The 23,156-nt window shown below is 48.7% G+C and overlaps 1 protein-coding gene across 6 annotated transcripts in view; it reads right to left on the reverse strand.

The window, feature by feature from the left end:
• Nucleotides 1-10,230: 10,230 nt before the first annotated feature.
• The window catches only part of NOD1 (nucleotide binding oligomerization domain containing 1), a 52,818-nt gene continuing 39,892 nt past the window's right edge, over nt 10,231-23,156 (reverse strand). For all 6 annotated transcript variants that reach the window (XM_053261991.1, XM_053261993.1, XM_053261992.1 and 3 more), the window contains 3 exons: nt 16,512-16,595; nt 12,769-12,852; nt 10,231-10,958 (listed from right to left, as the gene is read on the reverse strand). In XM_053261991.1, the coding sequence (XP_053117966.1) occupies nt 10,886-10,958; nt 12,769-12,852; nt 16,512-16,595 (241 nt within the window). In that variant the 3' untranslated portion in view covers nt 10,231-10,885. The remainder of the gene's footprint in view (nt 10,959-12,768; nt 12,853-16,511; nt 16,596-23,156) is intronic.

Below are 23,156 nucleotides of genomic sequence, written 5' to 3' on the forward strand. Positions count from 1 at the left end.
TGGGTGATCTCTGTAGGTCAGCAGCCTGTCAGTCAAGACAAGGGTTCACTTCCAGTTAACTCTTTAGAAGGAGGGGAGCCTGTTCACTACAGTCTCCAAAGGGCTCGCGATCTAAAAATAGTTTCCTGTTGTTTCTGTTTAGTCCTCTTTAAAAGGTTAAATAATTAAAATAGTTTTTGTCTTTTGTTGTAACTTTTTGTTTTGGTTTAATGTGTTTGAATTGCATGCTTTATTCAATGGCTTTATTTTACTTTATGAGCCACCCAGAGAAGAATTGTTTTGGGGTGGCCAATAATTGTTAAGGTGGACACCAGCAACAGCCACTGGGGAGATGTTGTGCTGGAGCTGGCCAGTTGCTCTCCCCCCTGCTAAATATAAGAGAATCATCACTTTACCTCTTCATTCAGTTAGAATCCATCCCATTAGCCCTTCAAAGAAAAAAACTGCACAATCCACACCCCAGTGTACCCTGAGTACTGTTGTGTCTCATTGCATTTTACAGCAACATGAAGCATTCTTCCTTTATGTCAGAATGCTTCGTGCTAGCAATCCTGAGATCAAGCAGTATTATTAAAGTTCTGCAGCACTTTTGATTCAGTTCAGGACTGGCATTAGGTGCTGACATCACTGGGCAGCTGCCCAGGAACCTGAGAAGGACCCATTGCTGATTTCTGTGGCTGTCTCTGTGCCCATAGCTATAGTCAGTGGTAGTGGAGCAGCTCTCTTACAACCCACTTACTGTAGGTAGGAAGGAGCTTGTGGAAGGCATTTTGCCAAAGCCGATTGTGGCGTTTATCTCAAGGTCACTGGAAGAGTGAGGCCTAAAGGACAAGCTGAGATAAGGTGTGTATTTATTTTGGTTTGGTGAATTGCACCAGTCTACATTTTGCTTGGGAATTTCCAGGCAGTATAAGCCGTCAATAGTTGCTAGTTCAGCCCTGGAGTGGCTCGGTTTGTTTCTGCTGTTTTCATGACACAGAGTAGGACTGTGAGGTGTTTTATGGGTTTGAACTTCTAGAGGACAAAAAAAGTTGGCAAACACTTGCCCATTAGACAGCACATTCCTTTGTCCAGTGTTCCATGAATTTTGGATCTGGCTATTTGTCATCTGAGAGAAGCAGATGCTGTAAAGCACTCTAGCAAAGGAGGGAGGGGTGTCCTGGGAGGACTTTTGGGCAAGCCGTGCTAAGGATGCCTTCCTTTTTCTAGCACTGCTGTTGCAACTCAGTCTAGGTATGTGTAGCAGTACTACAGTCTTGCCCTTGCACATACTGAATTGGACTATCATTGAATTCAGATGTCTCAAGAAACTGGAGGTCCCTTCACCTCCGGTTTCCTAACCCGCACATCCAAATTCGGGGGAATGGAGTTTGTGAGGGGTAGTGACCTGCTGTTTCTCCTCCCTGAACTCCATTCGGAACCTTTGGTTCAGAGTGGAGTTTGGGTGCCACACACTCCATTTCTGTGGTGCCAGCATTGCATCTCAATGCTGGTGCCACAGTTTTGACCCCATGGAGCCAGAGTTGAGGAAGGAAGCTCCTCCCTCACTCCCACCCGATTGGCTGTGCTGGCTGTCCTTCTGTCAAGAAGGAAGCCTGCACAGCCAGCTCCTGGGCCTCTCTGGATTCTCACTGACTGCAGAGAGGCAACTCTCCCCAATGTCCAAACACAGGTGGGGAGAATGGAACCATGGGTCCATTGGACCTGTGGTTCCACATTACGTCTGAATGGGGCCTATCTCTTAAAGATGCACGTCACTGGTTTCCATTGCCATTTTTGCACAGAAGAATGTCCTATTGGAGCTCTCACCAGAAAGGAGATGCATCTTCAAAAGGTGTCAGCTGAGGAAAACAGCTCCAGGTGTCTTAAGTGTTTACAAAGGGAGAAATGGTTCATTACAGTCACCTCAGGGCATGTTTATATATGCAAAGTGGCTGCATGTGAGATGTACAGTCTCCTCATTGGATTCCCCTGTGGCATGTCCACCTAGTGAATCTCAGATTGCAAACATGCCACGCCTGGGGAATCTACATACCTAGGAGCAATCTTCAGTGTGTGGTGTGACTGATACCAGTTCTTTCGTTTAAGGAGATTTAGCACTGCTTGCCATCATTCTCTGCTGTTGCCCAGTTGGGAGTGGCAGATGGAGAATCTGCAGGCTCTGTACCTTTGCTTTCAGTGACCAAGAGACCAATTTGCTCCTAATCCTTAGGCCATCTCCTACATCTCTGCTGTCTTTTGTGCATTGTGCTGTTTTTTAACTTCTGACTCAGCAATCAGGTGATGCATGCTGGCTAGCCAAGTAACTTCATCAAAATAGCCATTAGGAGCTCTTTGTTAAGATACAGGGAAACGGCAACTCTCATTGGGCAAAGTGTGTAAGTGTGAAGGATCAGCAAACAAGCCACTGTGTCCTGATAAGCTGCCACAGTATGTAATTAAGCAACTTCTCCCTTGCAAATAGACTTCTGGAGGGTGTGATGTAGCATCAGGAGGACACAAGGGGAAAGGATTATATAGCCCTTCCAGCTGCTTTTGCTTGAAACTCCCCCTCTCCTCCCCCCACTTCCTTTATCCTTGTAGGGTTCCAGACCCATCTGTTAAGTAAAGATTATTATTATTAATAATAATATTAATTAATTAATTAATTGATTAATTAATTAATTTGATTTCTATACTGCCCTTCCAAAAATGGCTCAAGGCGGTTTACACAGAGAAATAATATATAAATAAGATGTAATACCAGTAGAGGGTAAAAAATCTGCTGTCGGGAGAGTTTTGGAGGGAAGGGTGATGATTGGTAAGAAAGGATTAAGTGTTCTCTTTCCTCTGATATAAATTGCCCCTTCTTGAGAGTGCAATGCAAGAGGGAAGGATCATTAGTTCAGGGTTTCTTAACCTTGGGCCCCCAGATATTGTTGGACTACAACTCCCATCATCCCCAGACATGGACTTTGTGGCCAAGGATGATGGGAGTTGTAGTCCAACGTCATCTGGGGCCCCAAGGTTAAGAAACTCTGCATTAGTTGATTTTGTTAGTGGTGTAACCTGTAGTTTATTAATCCTGAGTTGCACAGTTTCCAGCAAACGCACTGGCTGACATCCAGATTAAGGCTGAACTAGTGCAGCCAGGGTGTTTCTTGGAAAGCACTAGCTGGTGCCACTAATTTGGGTGTTTACATGCCAGATGTCGTATTGGTGCAACAGGGTGTGCTTGTACCAACTGTTGCAAGCATCCTGCTGTGAAACCTCTTTCTCAGTCCACATATGTTGTCGGGAATTGTGCAAAGTGATCTGTTCTCCTTGTTGCAAATGGGGGCCAGGCTAGGGTTGCCAACTGTATCTCATTACACAGGATGTCCCTCATTTCAGGGATGAAATGTTGGTCCCTAGAGGAACAGCATTTGCCCCTCATTTATTCAATAGCATATAATTCAGTTACATATATGTCAATGATACTCAGGCTCCTGATTACCACTGCATACACCTCCCAGCCCCCCCCCCAGCCAGCCCCCACAAACTTGTGTCCCTCATTCTGGCAATGAAATGTTGGCAACCCTAGGGCTGGCGCTGCAAGAAACTGTCGAACTTGGAGCACTCGCTCAGCTGTGCAGCTGCCTTGCGTGTGTGCATCTTTGTGGGTTACACTTCTGTCATGTTAGTCTGGATGCACTCAATGGGAGTCACTGTTTTCGAACGAGAAAGTGGCTCCACATTCCAGGGTTGGATTTATTGAGTGTGTGGGAGACCACAGTCAAGTTTAGATGCTAACTGATCATGAAAAATGGCGTCACCAATTTCCTTCCTTATGGATCAGTTGCCTGATAAACAGGGCTGTGTTTTTCTCTTAGCCATTTTCTAAATTATGATTTAGCCATATACTTTTGGTGAGTAGACAGTATTTGCATCTGGTTATTATTATTACTACATTTATATCCCGCTCTTCCTCCAAGGAGCCCAGAGTGGTGTACTACATAAGTTTCTCCTCACAACAACCCTGTGAAGTAGGTGAGGCTGAGAGAGAAGTGACTGGCCCAGAGTCACCCAGCTAGTTTCATGGCTGAATGGGGATTTGAACTCAGGTCTCCCCAGTCCTAGTCCAGCACTCTAACCACTACACCACACTGGCTCTGCCAGGTTCTGCCAGTACCACTCAGAAATGGCTGTGCTCCAGCCCCAAGGTCCACTTGTGTACCCAAACCTTTATTTAAAGAGTTAGCAACTCTTGTATGAAACACTGAACAAGAGTGGACCCCCCCCCCGCTCTCTGCAGTAGTTGAGCCAACACAAGGTTTGAGCCTGCCTGCCACTGTGAGTGTGTGTGTGTGTGTGTGCGCCTGCGCACACACACTCTCTACACAAGTAAAAATTATTTGCACAAAGAAAGTTTTCTAAGGAATGCCATCATCTTTAGCAGTACCTCTACCAGGAGAGTTTATTACATCAGGGGAAAAAATCACCTGTATGTCCACCTATTTCATTTATATCACAGAATACAAATGTCTAGATTGCCACATGCAATATGTAGGCAAAACATCCACAGACCCGAAGACACGTTTCAGGAACTACAAACCTGCCAAAGAAACAAATAACCTGTGGCCAGACATTTCAACTCGGGTAACGATACATGAGATGCTGGCCATTGAGAAGCTTTTGGGATATATAAACTCGAGATCCTCACACTCCATGGATTGAACTTGAAGAATAATACATCATCTGCAATATCTGTCCACCATTCTTGTCAGCTGCCCTGGAGCTCTGCGAACACAGCATTCTGCTACCTTGTGAACCGTTTGTGCTCACACAACCTTAAAAAAACACACCATCTGTTGCCAATGAAGGTGTAAGCCAAAACATTCAACTAAAATTTCATCGTGTGTATGCTGGTTGCACATGCACAGACACACACAAATGACATTGACAAGCTAGAGATGCAAGGCAGGGGACCCAGATATTTCAACCCAGATCACCCAGCAGCCATCATAGTGGGCTTTCCTTTCCAGAAAAGAGCTCAAACCTCTGAAGGTTTCTGTAGACATTCCCATTTTTGTCCAGTGTCCCACAAATAGCTGATCTGGCTACTAGTCAGTCAACAGCAGGAGACACTTTAAGAGCAGCAGTAATACAGTGGTGGTTTCCTGGTAGACCTTGAAGAAACATGATGCAAATGTTCTGGTGGTGGTTGGAGTCTGTACATGTGGTTGACACAGAAGGCATCTACTCACTCTTCATAGAACTGTGAGCAATAGTACCTAGAAATGTGGCTAGTTACTGCTAATTACAGTTGCATGCATGCTGCCCTGTTTACACTAAAGAGACAAGCAGTCTGTTCCAGGTAACTGTGAGTGTGGTCAGCCTATGTTTTTGTAGAGAGAGTGAGTCTCCCATGCACACCCTTCTTTGCACTGGGTTGTATACCTTAAGGTTTATATTTTTTGGTTTTTAATTGCCATGTTTGTGGTAGCACACCATAGTTTCACTTCAGGCTTCTCTCTGATCTTCCCTTTCGTCCGGCAATGGTGGAGCTGTAATTTCCTAGAATATGAGTATGTTGTCATTTGAATTGGCCCAGGTGTTGGAAATACACCAAACTAAGTGAAGCGTTCTATGTAAAAAGGCAAGCCCTTGTCTAATGATGTTTGGGGTGAGTGAATGTGCAGGGAAGGGAGCTCTACATGCATTCACTTGAATGTCTGCATGGAATCCACACATGTATAAATGTATGTGCAAGTTGGAGCCCTATTTTTCCATGGTTTATTTTAAAAATTTGTATGCTGCCTTTCCGCCTCAAAGTGGTTTACAACAGCCATCAAGTAACACAAATATATTACAACCAGGGGTCCCCATTTGTGGAGAGAGCCCTAATGGGATATGGTTGTACACATATGGATTCCATGTAGGGTTACCAACAGTCCCTTATTGGGAACACTAACAAAAACATTAACATAAACAGCCATCAACGACTGGTTAACTTCACATTGTCCAGATACCAGGATTGTGAAAACCATGCAAGTGGTAACTACTAGGCAGTGCTCATGTGTGAAAATTTACTGGCTAACAACGCTTGTCTTTCTAAAAAACAAGATCACATCACACCCAGTTTGGCTACCATGGTTCTATCAATAAGCAGAGGAGAAGCAATCTATGTTGTAACTTATACCATAGTTTAAGCTGGAAGTGGTAAACACACAGACAGCACTCAGGCTCCCAATGACTTACAAGGAACATAGGAAGCTGCCATATACTGAATCAGACCATTGGCCTCTCTAGCTCAGTATGGTCTTCACAGACTGGCAGCAGCTTCTCCAAGGTTGCAGGCAGGAGTCTTTCTCAGCCCTATCTTGAAGAAGCCAGAGAGGGAACTTGGAACCTAGATGCTCTTCCCAGAGCGGCTCCATCCCTTTAGGGGAATATATGACTGCGCTCACACATCAAGTCTCCCATTCAGATACAACCAGGGCAGACCCTGCTTAGCTAAGGGGACAAGTCTTGCTTGCTACCACAAGACCAGCTCGCCTTCTGCATACTCCCCCACCTCGTGTCCCTTATTCTGGTGGTGGAATGTTGGTAACCCTATTCTGTACCGATGTTCAAGTGAGTGCATATAGATTAGAGGGTGGCACCTGCTCCCCCTCCTCTACATGTGTTTTTCCTTGTCTCTAAATCACATGTGGACAGAGCTGGCTTGGACATCATCATCCAATTATGAGAACAGGGCTCTAGTTACCCTCTGTTTCCTCTCCCGTAAACTTTTAAAACTTGGCTAGATGCGAACATCTCATGTGTTTGGTTTGTTGGAGTCCTGAAAGTACAGTAGATAAAGTGAACTTTCCTGGTTCCTCATTTCTTAGTTCTTCGTTCCATGAGCGCCTGTAAAACTTTGCTTTGGGCAACGCAAATGAGGTCCTTGTGCTGGCATAAATTCTCCCCGAGGAAGTCTCGCGTTTTTGCCAGCAGTGCTATGCAGCTTTGACAAAGTGGCCCAAGAGCATTTTGTGTGCGTTTACTGGCACTTCAGTCCACAGCTGGCATTTTCTGGAGGGCTACAGGTTTCCTTGATGAAAGGCAACAGCTTTCAACAACAGTGAGTTGTTTGAATTATGCTGGCTAACACAGGTCTGATTTGATACCCTCGCTGGTACTGCAATGAACCTAAGCAAATCAGTCACTTTAATAAAGGTCTTTCAGATGGGACTTATTAACAGAGGGGTGGACAAAAGCCTCAAGGAAAGCACTCTGCCTCTGTGGAAAGTGTTCTTAGCAAGCTACTGGACTCTGCAATGTACTGATCTGTTTTAACTTGGAACTTCAACCTATTTTTAATTCCAGGGACCTCAATTCTGGTGAACAAGGCCCCATTGTAGGCTGCCAAGCTTAGTTCACTGGAAAGAGCCTGTTCCTCAATGTTGTTTTGCCAAGATGCCAGGCAGTTCAGAATTATTCAAGAGGGCCAGTCGTATTTTCCAAGAAGCAGAGACAGAGTTGCTGAAGCAACCTGGGTTTTCTAAATAGATCATTCTAGCTGCACTTGCCATCACAATGACTCTCTGGCTTAGGGATTCCAAGTGGTGGTCTCTATACAAATAAAAATTATATAACTCCTCATGGAATGTATGTATGTCTGTAATATAACAGGCCCATAATCGGCATCACTTGCCACATAGAACATGCTGGCATATAAAGCTAGACCTGTGAGTGGGAGAAAAAGTGAGATCAAGTCACGTGATTGGAACAGACAAAAACCTCTCTCTCTCTCATATCCCCTGCAATGTTCTCCACACTAACACAAGTACAGAGGACAGAGCTGAGTAGGAATAAGCTGCAGGGAGAGCTGGAGTTTCAGGCAGCAGTCTTTCCCAGCCCTACCTGGAGATGCCAGAGATTGAACCTGGGACCCTCTACATGCCAAGCAGATGCTCTACCACTGAGCTGTGGCCCCAGTAGAAGCTCAGGAGCAGGAGAAGCTCCATTTGTCCGGCTTCTCCTGCTAGAAGGCTGCAATACCTCCAGAGGCGTATCTAGGGAAAACAGCGCTGAAATTGCGCCCCCTGTCCAAACATCTGACACCCATCTTTCAGATAACTTTACCATAATATCAGCTCAAAAATACAAGTCAAGCTCGTTAATCTTTTAATATTTCAAAAACTATTTAGCAGTTGACATAGGCAGACCCAAAAATGCTGGAAAACTACAAATTTCAGGATGCTGGGGCTCATTAAATACCCAAATACTATGTGGAGGTGTACTTGGAAAACTAAAGAGAAGTGACTGTCTAATTCTCTACTATGCATTGTAGCATCACTATTACATAAGTTTTAAAAATAAATGGAGAATTTGACTTTTCCCAGATACTCTGAAAATAATTGCTTGGAATATATTCTAGTCTTTCAGAAAGACAGTTAAAATGAGCAAAAGAGAGCAAGAAACTCCCAGTGGGCCTTAATACTAAGGATTTCACACTGATTCAAAGACAAACTCACCATTAATAGCCATATTATTAAGATTTCACATTTAACTCGCTTATCACAAGAAGCAAAGAAAGAGCAAATGAATACAATCCTAGCTCATAAGCTTCAGCTCAGTATTCACAAGCCCTGATACTCTGTACATAGTGCCAAACTGAATAAGTGTACAGTGACTTATATTAATTTTTAAAAAAAAAAATCACCTGAAGCCTCTTTGGGGAGCTTCCTAAAGGCCATGGGGGGTCTGCAAATGTTCCCCTCCCCCCGCTGGCTTCTAGGGCTTTGCAGGGACAATTTGAGCATGCACAGTGGCCATTTTGTTTTTGGCTGCCATTTTTTCAAAATATTTAATTTTTTAAAATGGTGCCCCACTTCAAGCGGTGCCTGGGGCACATGCCCTGCCTGCCCCACCCTAGATACACCCCTGAATACCTAAGGTGATGGTCCTTGTGTCTGACCTGTGGGCACTGAGGGGGCATTCATCATGAAATGTGCACCCTGCCTTTTTCTGCAAAGCAGGTAGGTACAAGGAGAAGCTGGATGGCTCATCTGCCACAGGGTGGCAAAACCACAGAGGAGAGCTGGTCTGGTGGTAGCAAGCATGACTTGTCCCCTTAGCTAAGCAGGATCTGCCATGGTTGCATATGAATGGGAGACGAAGTGTGAGCACTGTAAGATATTTCTCTCAGGGGATGGCGCTGCTCTGGGAAGAGTAGAAGATTCCAAGTTCCCTCCCTGGCATCTCCAAGATAGGGCTGAGAGAGATTCCTGCCTGCAACCTTGGAGAAGCTGCTGCCAGTCTGTTTAGACAATACTGAGCTAGCTGGACCTATGGTCTGACTCGGTACATGGCAGCTTCCTATGAACCAGACTTGTGGGATTTCTTCCTCTTGCCATAGAACACAGAGACTTATTCTGGGAAAGAGCCAACCATTCCTGGCACAGCAGCAATACTATTATTGTCAATGGAGGCTCTAATTGCCTCGTAAGGCTCTACTCAGAGCAACCTTCCTCTTGCATTTTATTCATTTTGGTTTTGTTCTTCATTGGCACAGAACAAAACTGTCTTTCTTGCCCACCTGTGTGTTCCCAGAGTTGTAGCCTGAGGGCTTTTTGCTCAATAAACGCTCTCATAAATGTGAACAAATAGTTGGGAGGCATCGAGTAAGGGAAGGAAAATGGCCCTGAAGAGAAACAGCATGACATTCATACTCAAGTGTGTTCACTGCTATTGGATTTCTGTATGCCCGCTTCCTGAAATGGAGCACAATGACATAATTTGGGATGCAAAACTTCCTTATGTTGTAATAAACCAAGGAATCCCAGTCCCTGTGCAAAACAGAGAGCCCTAATTTTCCGTTTCCAACTGAATGTGACACTTAGATGGTCACCAGTACCAGGCATATGGAACTTTCCCATAGAGCAGGGCTGAGCAAATTCCTCAGCAACAATTTATTGTGGCTGAGGGAGATGGGAGTTGTAGTTCAACAACAGCTGGAGGGCCACGTTTGCCCACCCCTGGCATAGAGAGGTGGGGGTAGAGTGACTCCCCAGTCTGGGGGGTAGAGTGACTCCCCAGTCTGTGGCATAGAAGTGCTGTGTTACTTCTGTCTTCCCTACCACCCCACTCTACCCCCACCTATCCTTTAGACTTTCCCCCTGCTGCAAATATTGGCCACAAATCACACAAAAACCTATCCCTATCTCTCAGTGAAAGTCAAGAGAGACCATCATTGCTGATGGCAAGAACAAAAAGTACTGAAAACCGTGTGCTCTGGATGAATGATATTCAAATGCTTAATTGGCAGCTAGTATTGCTATTAGCTGTAGAGTTCCCACATACAACTGAAACCTCATACGTTTATAAATAAGTTATGAGAGACTTATTTACACCTATGTACATAAGCTGAGATACACACAAAGAACTGTGTGCAGGGAGAGGGGTGATTTGCTACATTTCCCTCCCTCTTCAGCTACACGTGCCACCTAAAAATAATAATAATGCCCTAAGGATTTCCCCACCCTCAAGGAGATATTTTTAGGAGGCACAGGTTGCTGCAGAATGGAGGGAGGATTACCCAGAATAATTCCTCCTGTGTGCAAGCACTACCAACAAGCAGTTCTTAGTCTGAGTGTTGGTCATAATGAACAAAAGAACATAGAGATGGTGTGTTGCTTGATGCAAGTTTGCCCCACTTTAGCGTACAGTACAATTACTAAGGCAACGTCTGAGTCTTCTTCCATTCAAGCCTCTGCCACAAGATGTAGCAGCAGCAGCAGCAGCAGCAGCTGCAGCAGCAAGGGGCTCTTCAAATATACCCTGGTGTTGCGTGTAAGAGTTGGACTTCAGAAGTTCTGGCTTCAGCCATGCTGTAAGAGCCTCGGCGCGCTGACTGCTGTCCAAAGTGGAAAGAAATTTCTCAAAAGCAAATGATCCTCTTTTCATTTTCAAAGGCTTTTGCTTCCTCTTGGCTTATTCGGTTTCCGTTCAAACTGTTGGAGGTGGAAAGAGGGGGGAAAGACATTAAAATGAAGCTAGCTGTTTCTGCAGAGTGGTGTGGTGTGTTTTTTTAGTACTTCCTGTTGTCTTTTTTTTTTTGGTGGGGTGGGGAGGAAAGCACAAAGTGCAGTTGCTCTGTGAAAACTGTACCTAAAGAAAACAAAGGACTGTTCCCATATGGGAATGTTTATCCCAAACCTGGCCAGCACTACTAAAAACATTGACATTGATTTACATTATGCAGTGCATTTAAGGCAGATTAAGGCTTAATCAGGGTGTCCTTTGTGCTGCAATAAAGAGAGCCAGCGTGGTGTAGTGGTTAGAGTGCTGGACTAGGACCGGGGAGACCCGAGTTCAAATCCCCATTCAGCCATGAAACTAGCTGGGTGACTCTGGGCCAGTCACTTCTCTCTCAGCCCAACCTACTTCACAGGGTGGTTGTGAAAGAGAAACTCAAGTATGTAGTACACCGCTCTGGGCTCCTTGGAGGGAGAGCGGGATATAAATGTAAAATAATAATAAATAATTTTGTTGCTATGTGCTGGGTGCAATACAACGGGTTTCTTTCTTTCAGTACAATGGGTTTGAAATCCAATCTCTCTTTCTTTCATGACTGAGGGTATAATCCACTTCACTGGACAGACTAAACTGAAATGAGTGGCACAAGAGGTCTTTCACATGAGTTCATAAACGGAGAGGCAAATTCATCAACATTGACCCCGATCTAGTTAAAGTTAATTGGGACTGTCCTATAGCAAGCAATGGGGCTTAGGGTCAAGCTGTACGTTATGCTGATAGGCTTTGCCCCACTGCAGTCCTGAGATGGGGCTGTACCTCAGGGGTAGATCACCTGCTCTGTATGCCGAAGGCCCCAAGTTCAATCCTTGGAATCTCCAGGGAGAGCTGGGAGAGATTCCTGCTTGAAACCTGGGAGAGCCACTGTTGCCAGTCAGCACAGGGAAGACTGAGCTAGATGGATCAAAGGTCTCACTTGGTAGAAGGCAGCTGCCTATGTCCTATTTTGCCCTACTGCGGCGCCTATTTCCTCTGGGAGGGAAGTGTCTCTGCTGCCAATGGCCTCTTCGCTCCTGTGGCAAACAGCAGCCACAGAAGGCCTGATCTGAATCAGGATCATGGCGAAGGTGAAGGGTTGAAGCTGCCTCACCCTACGCCACAGTCTCAACTGCATCCCCCATGGCTGCTGTTTACTGATTACAAACATACATGTTACAGCCAAACACACTGTTAACGTAACACGGAGTTTTGCCCTTAAATTGGAAGCCATCCTCAGGTTTGTCTGGCTTGAGCTGAGGGACAGCCAGGAGGGGAATCATAGCTGCATGTGGCCATGATCCTGATTTGTTTTTCTGGGCCCCACACGGATCACCGGTGCATTGCCTGGCAGGCACCCCTCCCATTTCCTAAAGGACTATGGCATTCTGAATTCAGCTTAAATTAAATTTAAAGCTTTGAGAGCCCTGTGGAGGCCTCAAAAGCAGGCTGCACCTGTTCAAAATAGAGAAACCTCAAAAAACAAAGCAGCCCGCACACTCCTCATTTGACTAGGGAAGGCATCACAGGGCCCAGAGGTGTGGGCCATGGCTCCCTGTCAGTGTATGTGAAAGTCTGCCACTATATAAGGTGTGAAACAGCCTAAGAATGCCCACAAGCAGGTTTTAATGTACACATTTGAGGGGAAGGATTTAACTTGGTGAAACGCTCTCTGCCGGGAAGCAGCTGAAAGCTCAACGGGCATTCAGAATGTGACTTGCACACTTTGGGAAACCGCAGAGCTGTCCTTACCAGATTTCTTTAATAGCTGTATTGTCCTGGAGAGCGTCAGCTAGGCACTGGGCTCCTCTGGCAGTGATCTGATTCTGGATAAGCCTTTAAAAAAAAGAGAAAGCAAGCACTCTGCATTGGACAAACTCTTATGTTTGCGCCTGGTTCACAGCATCCTGTCTGTCACGCACTTGGCTTGGATACGGTGTGTCTGAGGCAGAAAATCAACACTCCTTTTGCTGAACAAGGCTGGTGGTTTGCCAGCAACTGGTGGTTTCTGATTTCCATCTGCATGGCTGGCCTGTTTGGCACCAGACAATCCCCCCATAGAAGCGCAGCCAAGAGGCTCCAAGCCTCTTCAGTCTAAAGTGCATGGGCGTCTTTCAGGGTTACTGAGCTTAATTGTACAATTGACCACACAGCTGCTCTCTGATCAGAGAAGAGCAGCTGTCTGGGGATTATTCATGCTGCATCCAACTACAGCTGTAGAAGGCAATTGACGGGCCTCTCTAGACAGGCATGTAGAAGACGCACGGCTGTAGAAAGCAATTCACGGGCCTCTCTAGACAGGCAGGCCACCCTTCGAGAGAAGACGTGAAGAGACCTAGTTGTGGTGGGGCCAACCAATGCAAAGAGAAAGTCAGTCACCTCCAAGTTTTATCTCTCACACCTTTCATCTCCTTAAATCTAAATAATTTTGTATATATTTGAGGGAGAACTGTGATTCTCCTAAACAGAGAACTCATGCAGATTATTGTTTTCCCACACATTTCACTACCCATATACTGGTTTTTCAGAAGTACATGGCCCACTTCTGTCCTAAAAGCTGTGATATTTGCATCTCCTTAGTCTATACAGTGATGTTCTTGCCCCCTGGTAAGAGGTACAGCTGGAGGTGTGTGGTGTATGTGTGTGTGTGGGGGGGGCACGGCAGTGGTCCCCCTTGGATTGAGCCAATATTGCCACACTACTACTTTATTTCTATTTACGTATGTTGTACGTGTACATTCCCGCCCAGAAAAAACCCTGTGGATACCCATGTCCCTGGGATAATCTGATCATCTGAGTCTACCCTCAAAAGACGCCCTTTGTACATTATAATGTATAGTATGTAATGTATGTATAGTAATGTATAGACTTGGGACTGTAGTATCTGTTCGACTGCATTTGCCCATATGAACCTGCCAGGGCTCTCTGTTCAGCAGCCTAGGCCCTGGCTCATCTGCCACTAACAGAGATATGACTGGCGGGGTCTAGAGACAGAGCCTTTTCAGTTGCAGCCCCTCGACTTTGGAATGCCCTCCCACAAGAGTTCCGCCATGCTCCTTCCCTTAGTGCCTAAGAAATTGTTGAAGACTCATCTTTTTAGAGGCATTTTCACATTTTAGCTGTAACTATATCTGGGGGGGGGGTTTAAAAAATCTTTTCACCTCTTTCTTTAAACATTTTTAAATAAAACAAAAAGTAAAATAAAATAGTACCTGTATGTTTCCCCCTATGGAGCTAATAACAGCTTGGGATGGGAGATTTATATCAGAGAAGCCGTGTAGGAGGAACTCCTCTTGTTCCAGCTCCCCAATTTTCAGAGCAGCTGTGTGGAACTGCTGGCTAGCTCTAAAGGAGGGTCAGGGGGTTCTGATAATGGATCTCCCATGATACCTGCTAGAAATTCAGAGCAACATCTGTGCCCAAATTTACATAGCAATGATATGTGCCACAAGAAAAATTTATTGCATTTCTATACTGCCTAGAAAATGCAAAATAAAATTATTCTGAACAGATCCGCCAAGGAAGAAAGATCCTTGAGTTTAACCAAACCAGATGATGAACTCGTGTAAGCAAATGTATCCTCTAGTTATGAGAATTACAAAAGTTTACATCACTGTTGAAAACAGGCCCAATCTGCTTATCAGTGTGATGTGTAAATGTATGTTCTCCCTTCAGTTAATCTTGTTTTATTTCTGTACGCTCTTTTATTTGGGGGACAAGGAAATATATCTGCAATAGGGCTTATGGTTTGCTGGACATGGCTCCACCTCTGAATGAGAGCCTGGCAAATACAAATTATGCACAAACTAACCAGTGCAGGTTCAAGTGCTGGCTGGCAGGGTTCCCCTCAGAGACAGAGAGATAGGAGAAGCAACACTGAGGGGTTTCAGGAGAGCAGAAGGTTTGTGGGTGCTTTGTGGGCCTTTTAATAGTGTATTTTCTTACCAAGAGTAGTAGATCCCTAACTTGATCCTGGATACCCCCGACACTTGATTGATTGTGAATCCCCTTGTCTGCTTCACTCCACAAAATGAAGCCCTGCCTCAAATTCCCATCTGAGGTCAGACAGATAAGGACAAGGAACAGGCTTTTCTCAGTGGAAGAGGCCTCCTTAGGAAACTCTCTCCTCCCACCCACCAGGTCATTTAGAAGGCTGGTTAAAATCTTTACACTTCATATGGCATTGGAACTGAATGGCTAAATTGCACCTAGCTATACCAGCAAGATCTCCCCCCCTATTTGATGCAACTCTTTCATGATGCAACCATTAATGCAACTCCAAGTTATCATTTTGAGTCAATGCAGATAGGAACATAGGAAGCTGCCATTTACTGAGTCAGACCATAGGTCCATCTAGCTTAGTATTGTCGACACAGACAAGTCTCTCTCAGTCCCATCTTGGAGATGCTGCCAGGGAGGGTACATACCTTCTGCTCTTCCCAGAGTGGCTCCATCCCCTGAGGGGAATATCTTACAGTGCTCACACATCAAGTCTCCCATTCAGATGCAACCAGGGTGGACCCTGCTTAGCTAAGAGGACAAGTCATTCTTGCTACCACAAGACCAGCTCTCCTCTCCAGATGAAGAGGCACAATGACATATACAGGTAAGAACAGTGGCTGACATGATGTGCTGCTTTCCATCTCCCTAATGCTCTTCCCCAGGATTGCAATGGAGCCCTAAGGCAACGTGAGACTGCACTGAATGAGAGGCTGCACTAGCAGCACGCTTGCAGCAAATGAGGAAAATAGCAGAAGCACTGCTACCAGGGGCGTAACTATAATAGGGCAAGGGGAGACAGTTGTCTGGGGGCCCGCTGCCTTGGGGGGGGGCCAGAGGCAAGTCACGTGACTGACTCCCCCAGCTGCGCACCCGCCCGGGCTTCCTTCAGTTGTATTCATCCTCTGAAATTTATGTGAGTGTTAAGACCTGGAGCTACCAGAACAGCATGTCTTTCAGAGGCCCATTTTAAAATCTTGGCTCTGGGCCCACTCCAATCTTGCTACGCCCCTGACTGCTACTGTAACCGCTTGTTCTCAGCAGCCCTGACACTGCCTTAGGACTCCACAGCTGCCCCAAGGCCGAGCATTAGGGAGACAGAAGACTGTGCATCACGTCAGCCACTAACTTCAAAAGGGATTTCCGGTGGTCATGTGATCATCTGGCTACAAATCCAGATATAGACAACAGAACTAATTCATCTCTGGCTCCTCCTGCTGTGATGTGTCAAGCCCACTTGCATGAGTGGTCACCACGTCAGCTGCCTTGCCAAATTCTTATGGGGACTGACTGAAAACAATGAGGTGCTCAGATGTTGTGTCAATGCGACTCTGATGCCTCAGTGCAAGTTGAAGGTTTCAGAAAGTCTTTTGTATGTCCGTGATAATGGCCAAATGTCTGGCTTTGTGGCCTTGATAAGAAAATTTACAGTGACGGAAATACAATGTAGTCTAAGGCAATGACTAAGAGCTCCTTCCCCGGCCAATGTTGCTCACCACAGATGGCCCAGTCTCTTGTTGACCTTTACCATTTCGGCAAAGCACTCAGCTGCTTCGTCATCCAAGTCGTTCTTTGTTAGCCTGGTTAGAGAAGGAAGAATGAATTTTCCTTTGTGAGAATGCATGACAATTCTGTGTCTCAAAAACTGTTGACACTCATCTTTTGCATAACTTAATTTTTGATTTGCCAACAATGTGCAACTCTTGTCAAAAATCCTAGCTAACTAGAAATGAAATGAAATCTCTTCAGCTAGATTCATCTCAGGCCTCCCAATTGCTTGTGCTTGGTGCAGTTTTCTATTGTATATAATAGCTTGGCAGTACGGTTTTTTAGGAGTCCAGCCTTTGTAAGCATTGCAGTAAAAAGAAACATTGGGCTTACCGTGAAGGGTTCTTTCTCCTCTGAAGTAGGAGGTCACAGCTTACAATGGGTAGTCTTCCGCTCCTTGCTCCAGATAGACAGGAAGTCTCCGGTGTTTTGAATAGGTAGGATCCGTCCCCCTTCTCCCAGCATGCCCAGGTGTAGCTCCCCAATTCCGACTGTCATCCCTCGTGGTTGGACTGGCCCCGTCCCGTCCACGGTACCATTATATGGCTTTGCTGCTCTCTTAAGAACGTTGAGGAGTCATATATTAGCATGCAAGGGGTGAAGACTAGACAACAGAATTCCTGAGACTTTAGGGAAGTTAGCAAAAGAGATTGAAATACGTTAGAACTGTGTTTTATCGAGGGCTAATGCCCCAGATCCAATCCCCCAGATCCACGGGTGGGCCGCGTGACCTCCTACTTCAGAGGAGAAAGAACCCTTCACGGTAAGTCCAATGCTTCTTTCTCCCTCGAAGTAGGAGGTCACAGCTTACAATGGGACCTACCAAAGCAGTACAGGTACCCAGGGAGAGAAAGTGGATCCCTCTCAGTTATGCGCCACCTGTTGCAATACGGTCCTCCCGAAGGCCGCCTGCTCAGAGACCAGGGAGTCAATTTTGTAATGTTTAAGGAATGGAGATGTGGATGACCATGTGGCCGTGCGACAGATCTCTGCCAAAGATGCCTGCGCTGTAAATGCTGCCGAGGCAGCTGCACTTCGGGTAGAGCGTGCTGTGATGCCTCGAGGTACTTGGATCGACAGAGCCTGATAGGCCGTGGCGATGCATGCCCTCAGCCAGCGAGCCAAGGTCATCTTAGAGGCCTTGGCCCCCAGGGACCTGGCATGGAACGACACGAAGAGGGCCTCAGATCTTTGGTCCTCCTGATGTATGAGCGCAGCGGCCTGCGAACATCCAGGGTGTGCCACTTCTGTTCTAGTGGGTGCTTGGGACTGGGACAGAAGGACGGTAGGACCAGGGCTTGGGAGCGATGGAACACTGAATCAATTTTTGGAATGAATGTAGGGTCCGTCTTAAGGACCACTGCATCGGGTTGGGAGGTGCAGATTTCCTTACGGGCTGATAGCGCCCCCAGCTCTGACACCCTGCGCACCGAGGTGATCGCTGTTAGAAAGAGAGCCTTGTATGATAGGTACTTAAGAGGCACAGATGAAAGAGGTTCAAAGGGTGCACGCGTGAGCACGTTGAGGACCTTATTGAGGTTCCATGAGGGAAAGCGATGAACTGGTGGTGGGGAGATATTGGTAGCTCCCCGTAGAAAACATGACAGGTGGGGGTGAAGAGTCGTACCCCCAGCCCTCTTCAGCTTGAGGACCGTGGCCAGGGCAGAAGCTTGCCGTTTCAAGGTATTGGGCTTCAAGCCCTGATCCAGTCCCGCCTGGAGGAAGGCCAGGACTTGTGGGACCCTGGCTGAACCTGGGTCGATGCCCTTGCGCCTAGCCCATCTGAGGAAGGCCACCCAGGTTGTTTGATAAATTCTATTAGTGCTCTGGCACCTGACGGCCAGAACAGTATCTTGCACCGACCTGGAATATCCCTTTTTGGCTAGCTGTGCGCGCTCAAACTCCAAGCGTGTAGCTGGAGCCACGCTGGGTCTGGGTGCAGTAACGGCCCCTGTGACAAGTCCCGCCGTGCTGGAAGTGGCCAAGGATCTGCAGTCGAGAGGAGCACCAGATCGGCGAACCATGGATGCCTTGGCCACAGGGGGGCCACTAGAATGATCTGTGCCCCCCTCTGACGGAGCTTTGCCACCACCCGGAGAATGAGGCCTATTGGGGGAAAGGCATACATGAGACCTGATGGCCAAGGTGCGTACAGGGCGTCGGTGTTTTCCGCAAGGTGGTGGTGGAACCTTGTGAAGAAGCGGGGAAGTTTCGTGTTCTCCGGTGATGCAAACAGATCCACCTGGGGATTCCCCAGTCTGTTCTGGATCTGCCTGAACACCTCGGGATGGAGGGCCCACTCCGACTGGTCCACTGTCTGGCAACTGAGCCAGTCTGCCTGAACATTGGAGATGCCGCTCAGGTGTTCCGCCCTGATCGACTGCACATGGGTCTCTGCCCACTGAAAAAGAGCCTTGGATTCCTCCATCAGTGATCTGGATCTGGTTCCACCCTGCCTGTTCACATGGGCCTTGGCTGTCGTATTGTCGGTCCGGACCAATACGTGCCAATCCCGGAGGGTCCCTGCGAGGTGGCATAGAGCCAGCCTGATGGCTCTGAGCTCTAGCCAGTTGATACTGTGTTGGGCCTCCTCCGAGGTCCAGATGCCCTGTGCCATCTGCCCTTCGCAATGCGCCCTCCACCCCGAGAGGCTGGCATCGGTAGGGACCGACAGTCTCTCGGGTTCCCTCAAGGGGTTCCCCTTCTACAGGTTTGGGGAGAGCCACCAGAGAAGGGACCGTCACACCTGCTGTGAAAGAGGTTACAACAGCCTGGTGCGGTTGGAGATCTCGTCCTGGAAGAGAAGCAAAGCCCACTGTAAAGGCCGTGCGTGCCACCTTGCCCATGGTAGGCATTCTATGCACACAATCATGGACCCCAGGAGCTGCGCTAATGTCATGACCTCCACCCGTGAACGGTGAAGGAGTGGTTGTATCTGGTCGCGTATCTTCTCCCTCCTGTCTACAGGAAGGGAGATGGTTGCTGCCTTGGTGACGAACCAGGCCCCCAGATGCTGAAGGGCCTGAGATGGTTGGAGCTGGCTCTTGGCCTTGTTCACCAGGAACCCGTGGGCTAGTAGTAGCTGGTGAATCCTCTGGACATTCACGCATGCCCGCTGTTGTGACTGCGCTCGAATTAAAATATCGTCGAGATACGCATGGACCCTGAGACCCTCCAACCTCATGTGGGCCACCAGGGCGGCCAGCACCTTGGTGAAGACACGTGGGGCCGAGGATAGACCGAAGGGAAGGGCCTTGTACTGAAAGTGTTTTTGGTTGTAGCAGAACCTTAGAAACTTCCTGTGGGAAGGGGAAATGGGTATGTGAAGATACACCTCTTTCAGATCTATGGAGGCCAGGAAGTCGCCAGGGGCAATCGCCTCCCTGATAGAGTGAAGGGACTCCATCCGGAAGCGCCGCTTCTGAATGTAGCGGTTCAAATGCCTGAGGTTCAGGACCACCCGCCAGGAGCCATCTCTCTTGGGTACCAAGAACAAAATGGAGTAAGCGCCACGACGTATCTCGGTCGGTGGCACTGGCTCTATAGCCTGAATCCCTAGCAGGTGGTCTATAGCCTGCCTCATCCGAAGGTGTTTGCCCTTGTTCCTGGACCTTGGGGAGACTATGAACTGTTCCCTCGGCTGAGAGGTGATCTCCAGGCAGTAGCCCAGCTCCACTATGTTCAACACCCACATGTCCTGTGTGGATGTTGCCCATCTGGTGGTGAAGAGCTGCAGCCTGCCCCCAACCTGAAGATAGTCAATTCTGTTTTCGGTTCTGCTGGCCTCCTGTCTGAGGGGTGGAGAAACGCTGTTGACGTAGCCCCGATCGGCCCTTCTGGTTCCAGTGATTGTTGGTTCCCCACTGTGGTTGGGCCTGGGACCGAAATGGTCGATGGTCCCGGGTGCTAGAACTCTGCTTGTAGGAACGAAAGGAGTGTCTGTTATTGCGAAAGGACCTACGTGTATCCCTGCGCCTCGTGGGGATGGCTTTCTTTTTGTCCTGTGTCTCCACCAAAACCTCGTCTAGGGACTCCCCAAAGAGGTTGCCCCCTTTGAAGGGGGTGGAAGCCAGATTGGACTTTGATCTGGCGTCCACCTGCCAGTTCTTGAGCCAGAGCAATCTGCGTAGCACTACGTTAGCTGCTATTGCCCGGGAAGATGCCTGAATCGAGTCCAGGCTTGCGTCTGCCATGAAGGCAGCTGCTTTAGCGAGCTTATTGAGGCCCTGCCTGAGCACCGTCTGACCAGGCTCAAGCTTGTTAAGGAGATCCTTAACCCACAATACCGAGGCTTGGGCCATGATGGAAGTGGACGCTGAAGCTCGAATGGAGTTGGCCGATGCCTCGTGCGCCTTGCGCAGAAGGGCGTCCGCTTTTCTATCCTCTGGGCCATTAAGTTGTTCATCCCCTTCCCTATTCAATATTGCCCCTAACACCAGGGCCACTACCGGTGGATCTATTTTGGGCACCGCGATCTCCGCCATAGCCTCATCAGGGAGGATATAGTAGCTCTTGGGAAAGGAGCTCGTGTGCCTGATGGCCGCTGGGTTAGCCCATTCGGCCCGCATTGTGTTTCGGAAGAGAGCCGGAAAGGGAACCATAGGAGACTGGTGTCTGGGTATGGGGAAAACGTCCTGTGCAAGCTGACTCAAGGTGTCCTGTGCTTCTGGCTGCAGAACTGCCGCATTTATGGCTCTTTTGGCCTTGGACAGCATCACCCCATAGGTATCCTGGGAGCACAACCTCAGGATGGGGCTCGGGTTCTGTGGGGCCTCCTCCCCTGAGAGCTCCCTATCTTCCTTGTCTGAGGCTTCGCCCTCACTGTGATTGCCCGTGCCAGTCTCCCCGGGCACAGCTGGGGAGGGAGGTGCAGCTGGGGGTGGAGGTGTCACCCTTCTGCTAGGGCCAGGCTGATCCCTGCTGGACCTATGTCCGCTGATGGAGGTGCCCCTCGAAGTGTGCCTGCGCCTTACCGTGTGGGTGCGGGGCCATGCCCTCTCTGGACTGTCCTCAGAGGATGATGAATGGGACCTGGTCCCTGACCTCCCGGGCGTGGATTGGGGCGAGTAGCCCTGGGGAAGCCTCGTGGCTCTCCTCATCTCCCTGGCCACCGCCTCCTTCACTGAGAGTGAGAGTGCTTTGGTATTCACCCTCATTTCTCTGGCCATCATGTCCCGGACCCATTGAGCTCTCTCCTGCAGTTGCTCTGAATCCCCAAATGCAACACTCACCTGTTGCCGCGTGGGGAGCAAAGTAGCCGCATACCTGGGCTCGTGGTGGCCCACCTGGTGTTGTGGGCTGAGCTGTGGGTAGGGCGCCCTTGGTGGCCCGTCATCATCCTGGTATGGGCTCCGTGTCCTGGCACATGAGGCATGGGTGAGTGGTCTATGGACTTCGCCCAGCGTCCAGTCATCGTTTAGGGCATGGGTGAGTGGTCTATGGACTTCGCCCAGCCATCCACTTTCACCGGTTGCGAGGTGAACGGTCTATGGACTTCGCCCCTATCCCTGATATCCCTGACTGGGAAAGATACTGCCAGACCCCTCGTGTACTCCTGCCTCGGTTGGGCCTCCAGGGAGTGTCCACAGGGTGCCCCCTGGTTCAAGTCAGGCAGGTCCGCTGGTTGGAGGCTGGGTGGGTTGCCCTGGTGCTGCAGCGCCAAATAGTTAAAAGGTATGGGGCCTACATCACCACTTTCTATGGCTGTGGTATACGGCAGGCCAGTAGGTGGTGCTGCTGCGTTAGCCATTGCTCGTATAGAGCCAGCAGCCACAACGGAGTTCCCTTCTGAGGGAAGCACGGAGGGAGCAGCCTGGAGGACCCCTATGGGGCTGGGTCCGGCCGGAGAGAGGAGGGCAGTTGCAGCCGGCATGGCGGTGGCCCGCTGCGCAGTAACGGGTCCAACCCTGGTCACAGTGAGCCCAGCAGAGGTTGGGGACCAGCCCTGGGACGAACCCCGCGGCAGCGTCTTGGCGGGCTGTGATCTCCGCTGGGCAATGCCCGTTGGGAGAGCGCACTGGGGGAGGCTGTAACGGCAGCGGCCCCTGCAGGGCCAAGGACTATGGTGGTTGTGCTGGGGGCGGCCGTAATGGCGGCGGCCTCTGTGGTGGTGTCCTTCTCTGCGGTGGGGGGGCGCAATGGTGGCGGCGGCCGTAATGGCAGCAGCCTCTGCGGGGGCGAGGGCTATGCCGATTGCGCTGGGTGGCGATCGGCATAGCAATGGCAGCGGCTTCTGTGGGGGCGGGGATCATGTCGGTCGTGCTAGGGGCGGCTGTGATGTCGGCGCTCGGGTTTGTCCCGCCCACCCACGGGGAGCCTGGTAATGGTAGTCCTGGATGGGAGGGGAGGTCCGCTTCCCCCCGGCTGCCCGCTGGTCACGTGCATCCTTAGGTCTCCCGGCTGCTGCAGCGACTCGCTGCAGGCAGCCTGAATCAAGATTCTCTCGCTCTGCCTCGAAGCTGGCAGAGCCGAGTGCAGCTTCCCCCCAATTTTTTTCACGTGGGAATGTTTTTTCTTCTTTCCCTGACCACATGGTTCAGGAGAAGAGGAAAGGTGCCGCTTTTTGTGGGTCTTTTTCTTGTAAACCCTCTGTT

Source organism: Hemicordylus capensis, chromosome 6 (assembly GCF_027244095.1).
Source record: "Hemicordylus capensis ecotype Gifberg chromosome 6, rHemCap1.1.pri, whole genome shotgun sequence".
Taxonomy (NCBI): Eukaryota; Metazoa; Chordata; class Lepidosauria; order Squamata; family Cordylidae; genus Hemicordylus; species Hemicordylus capensis.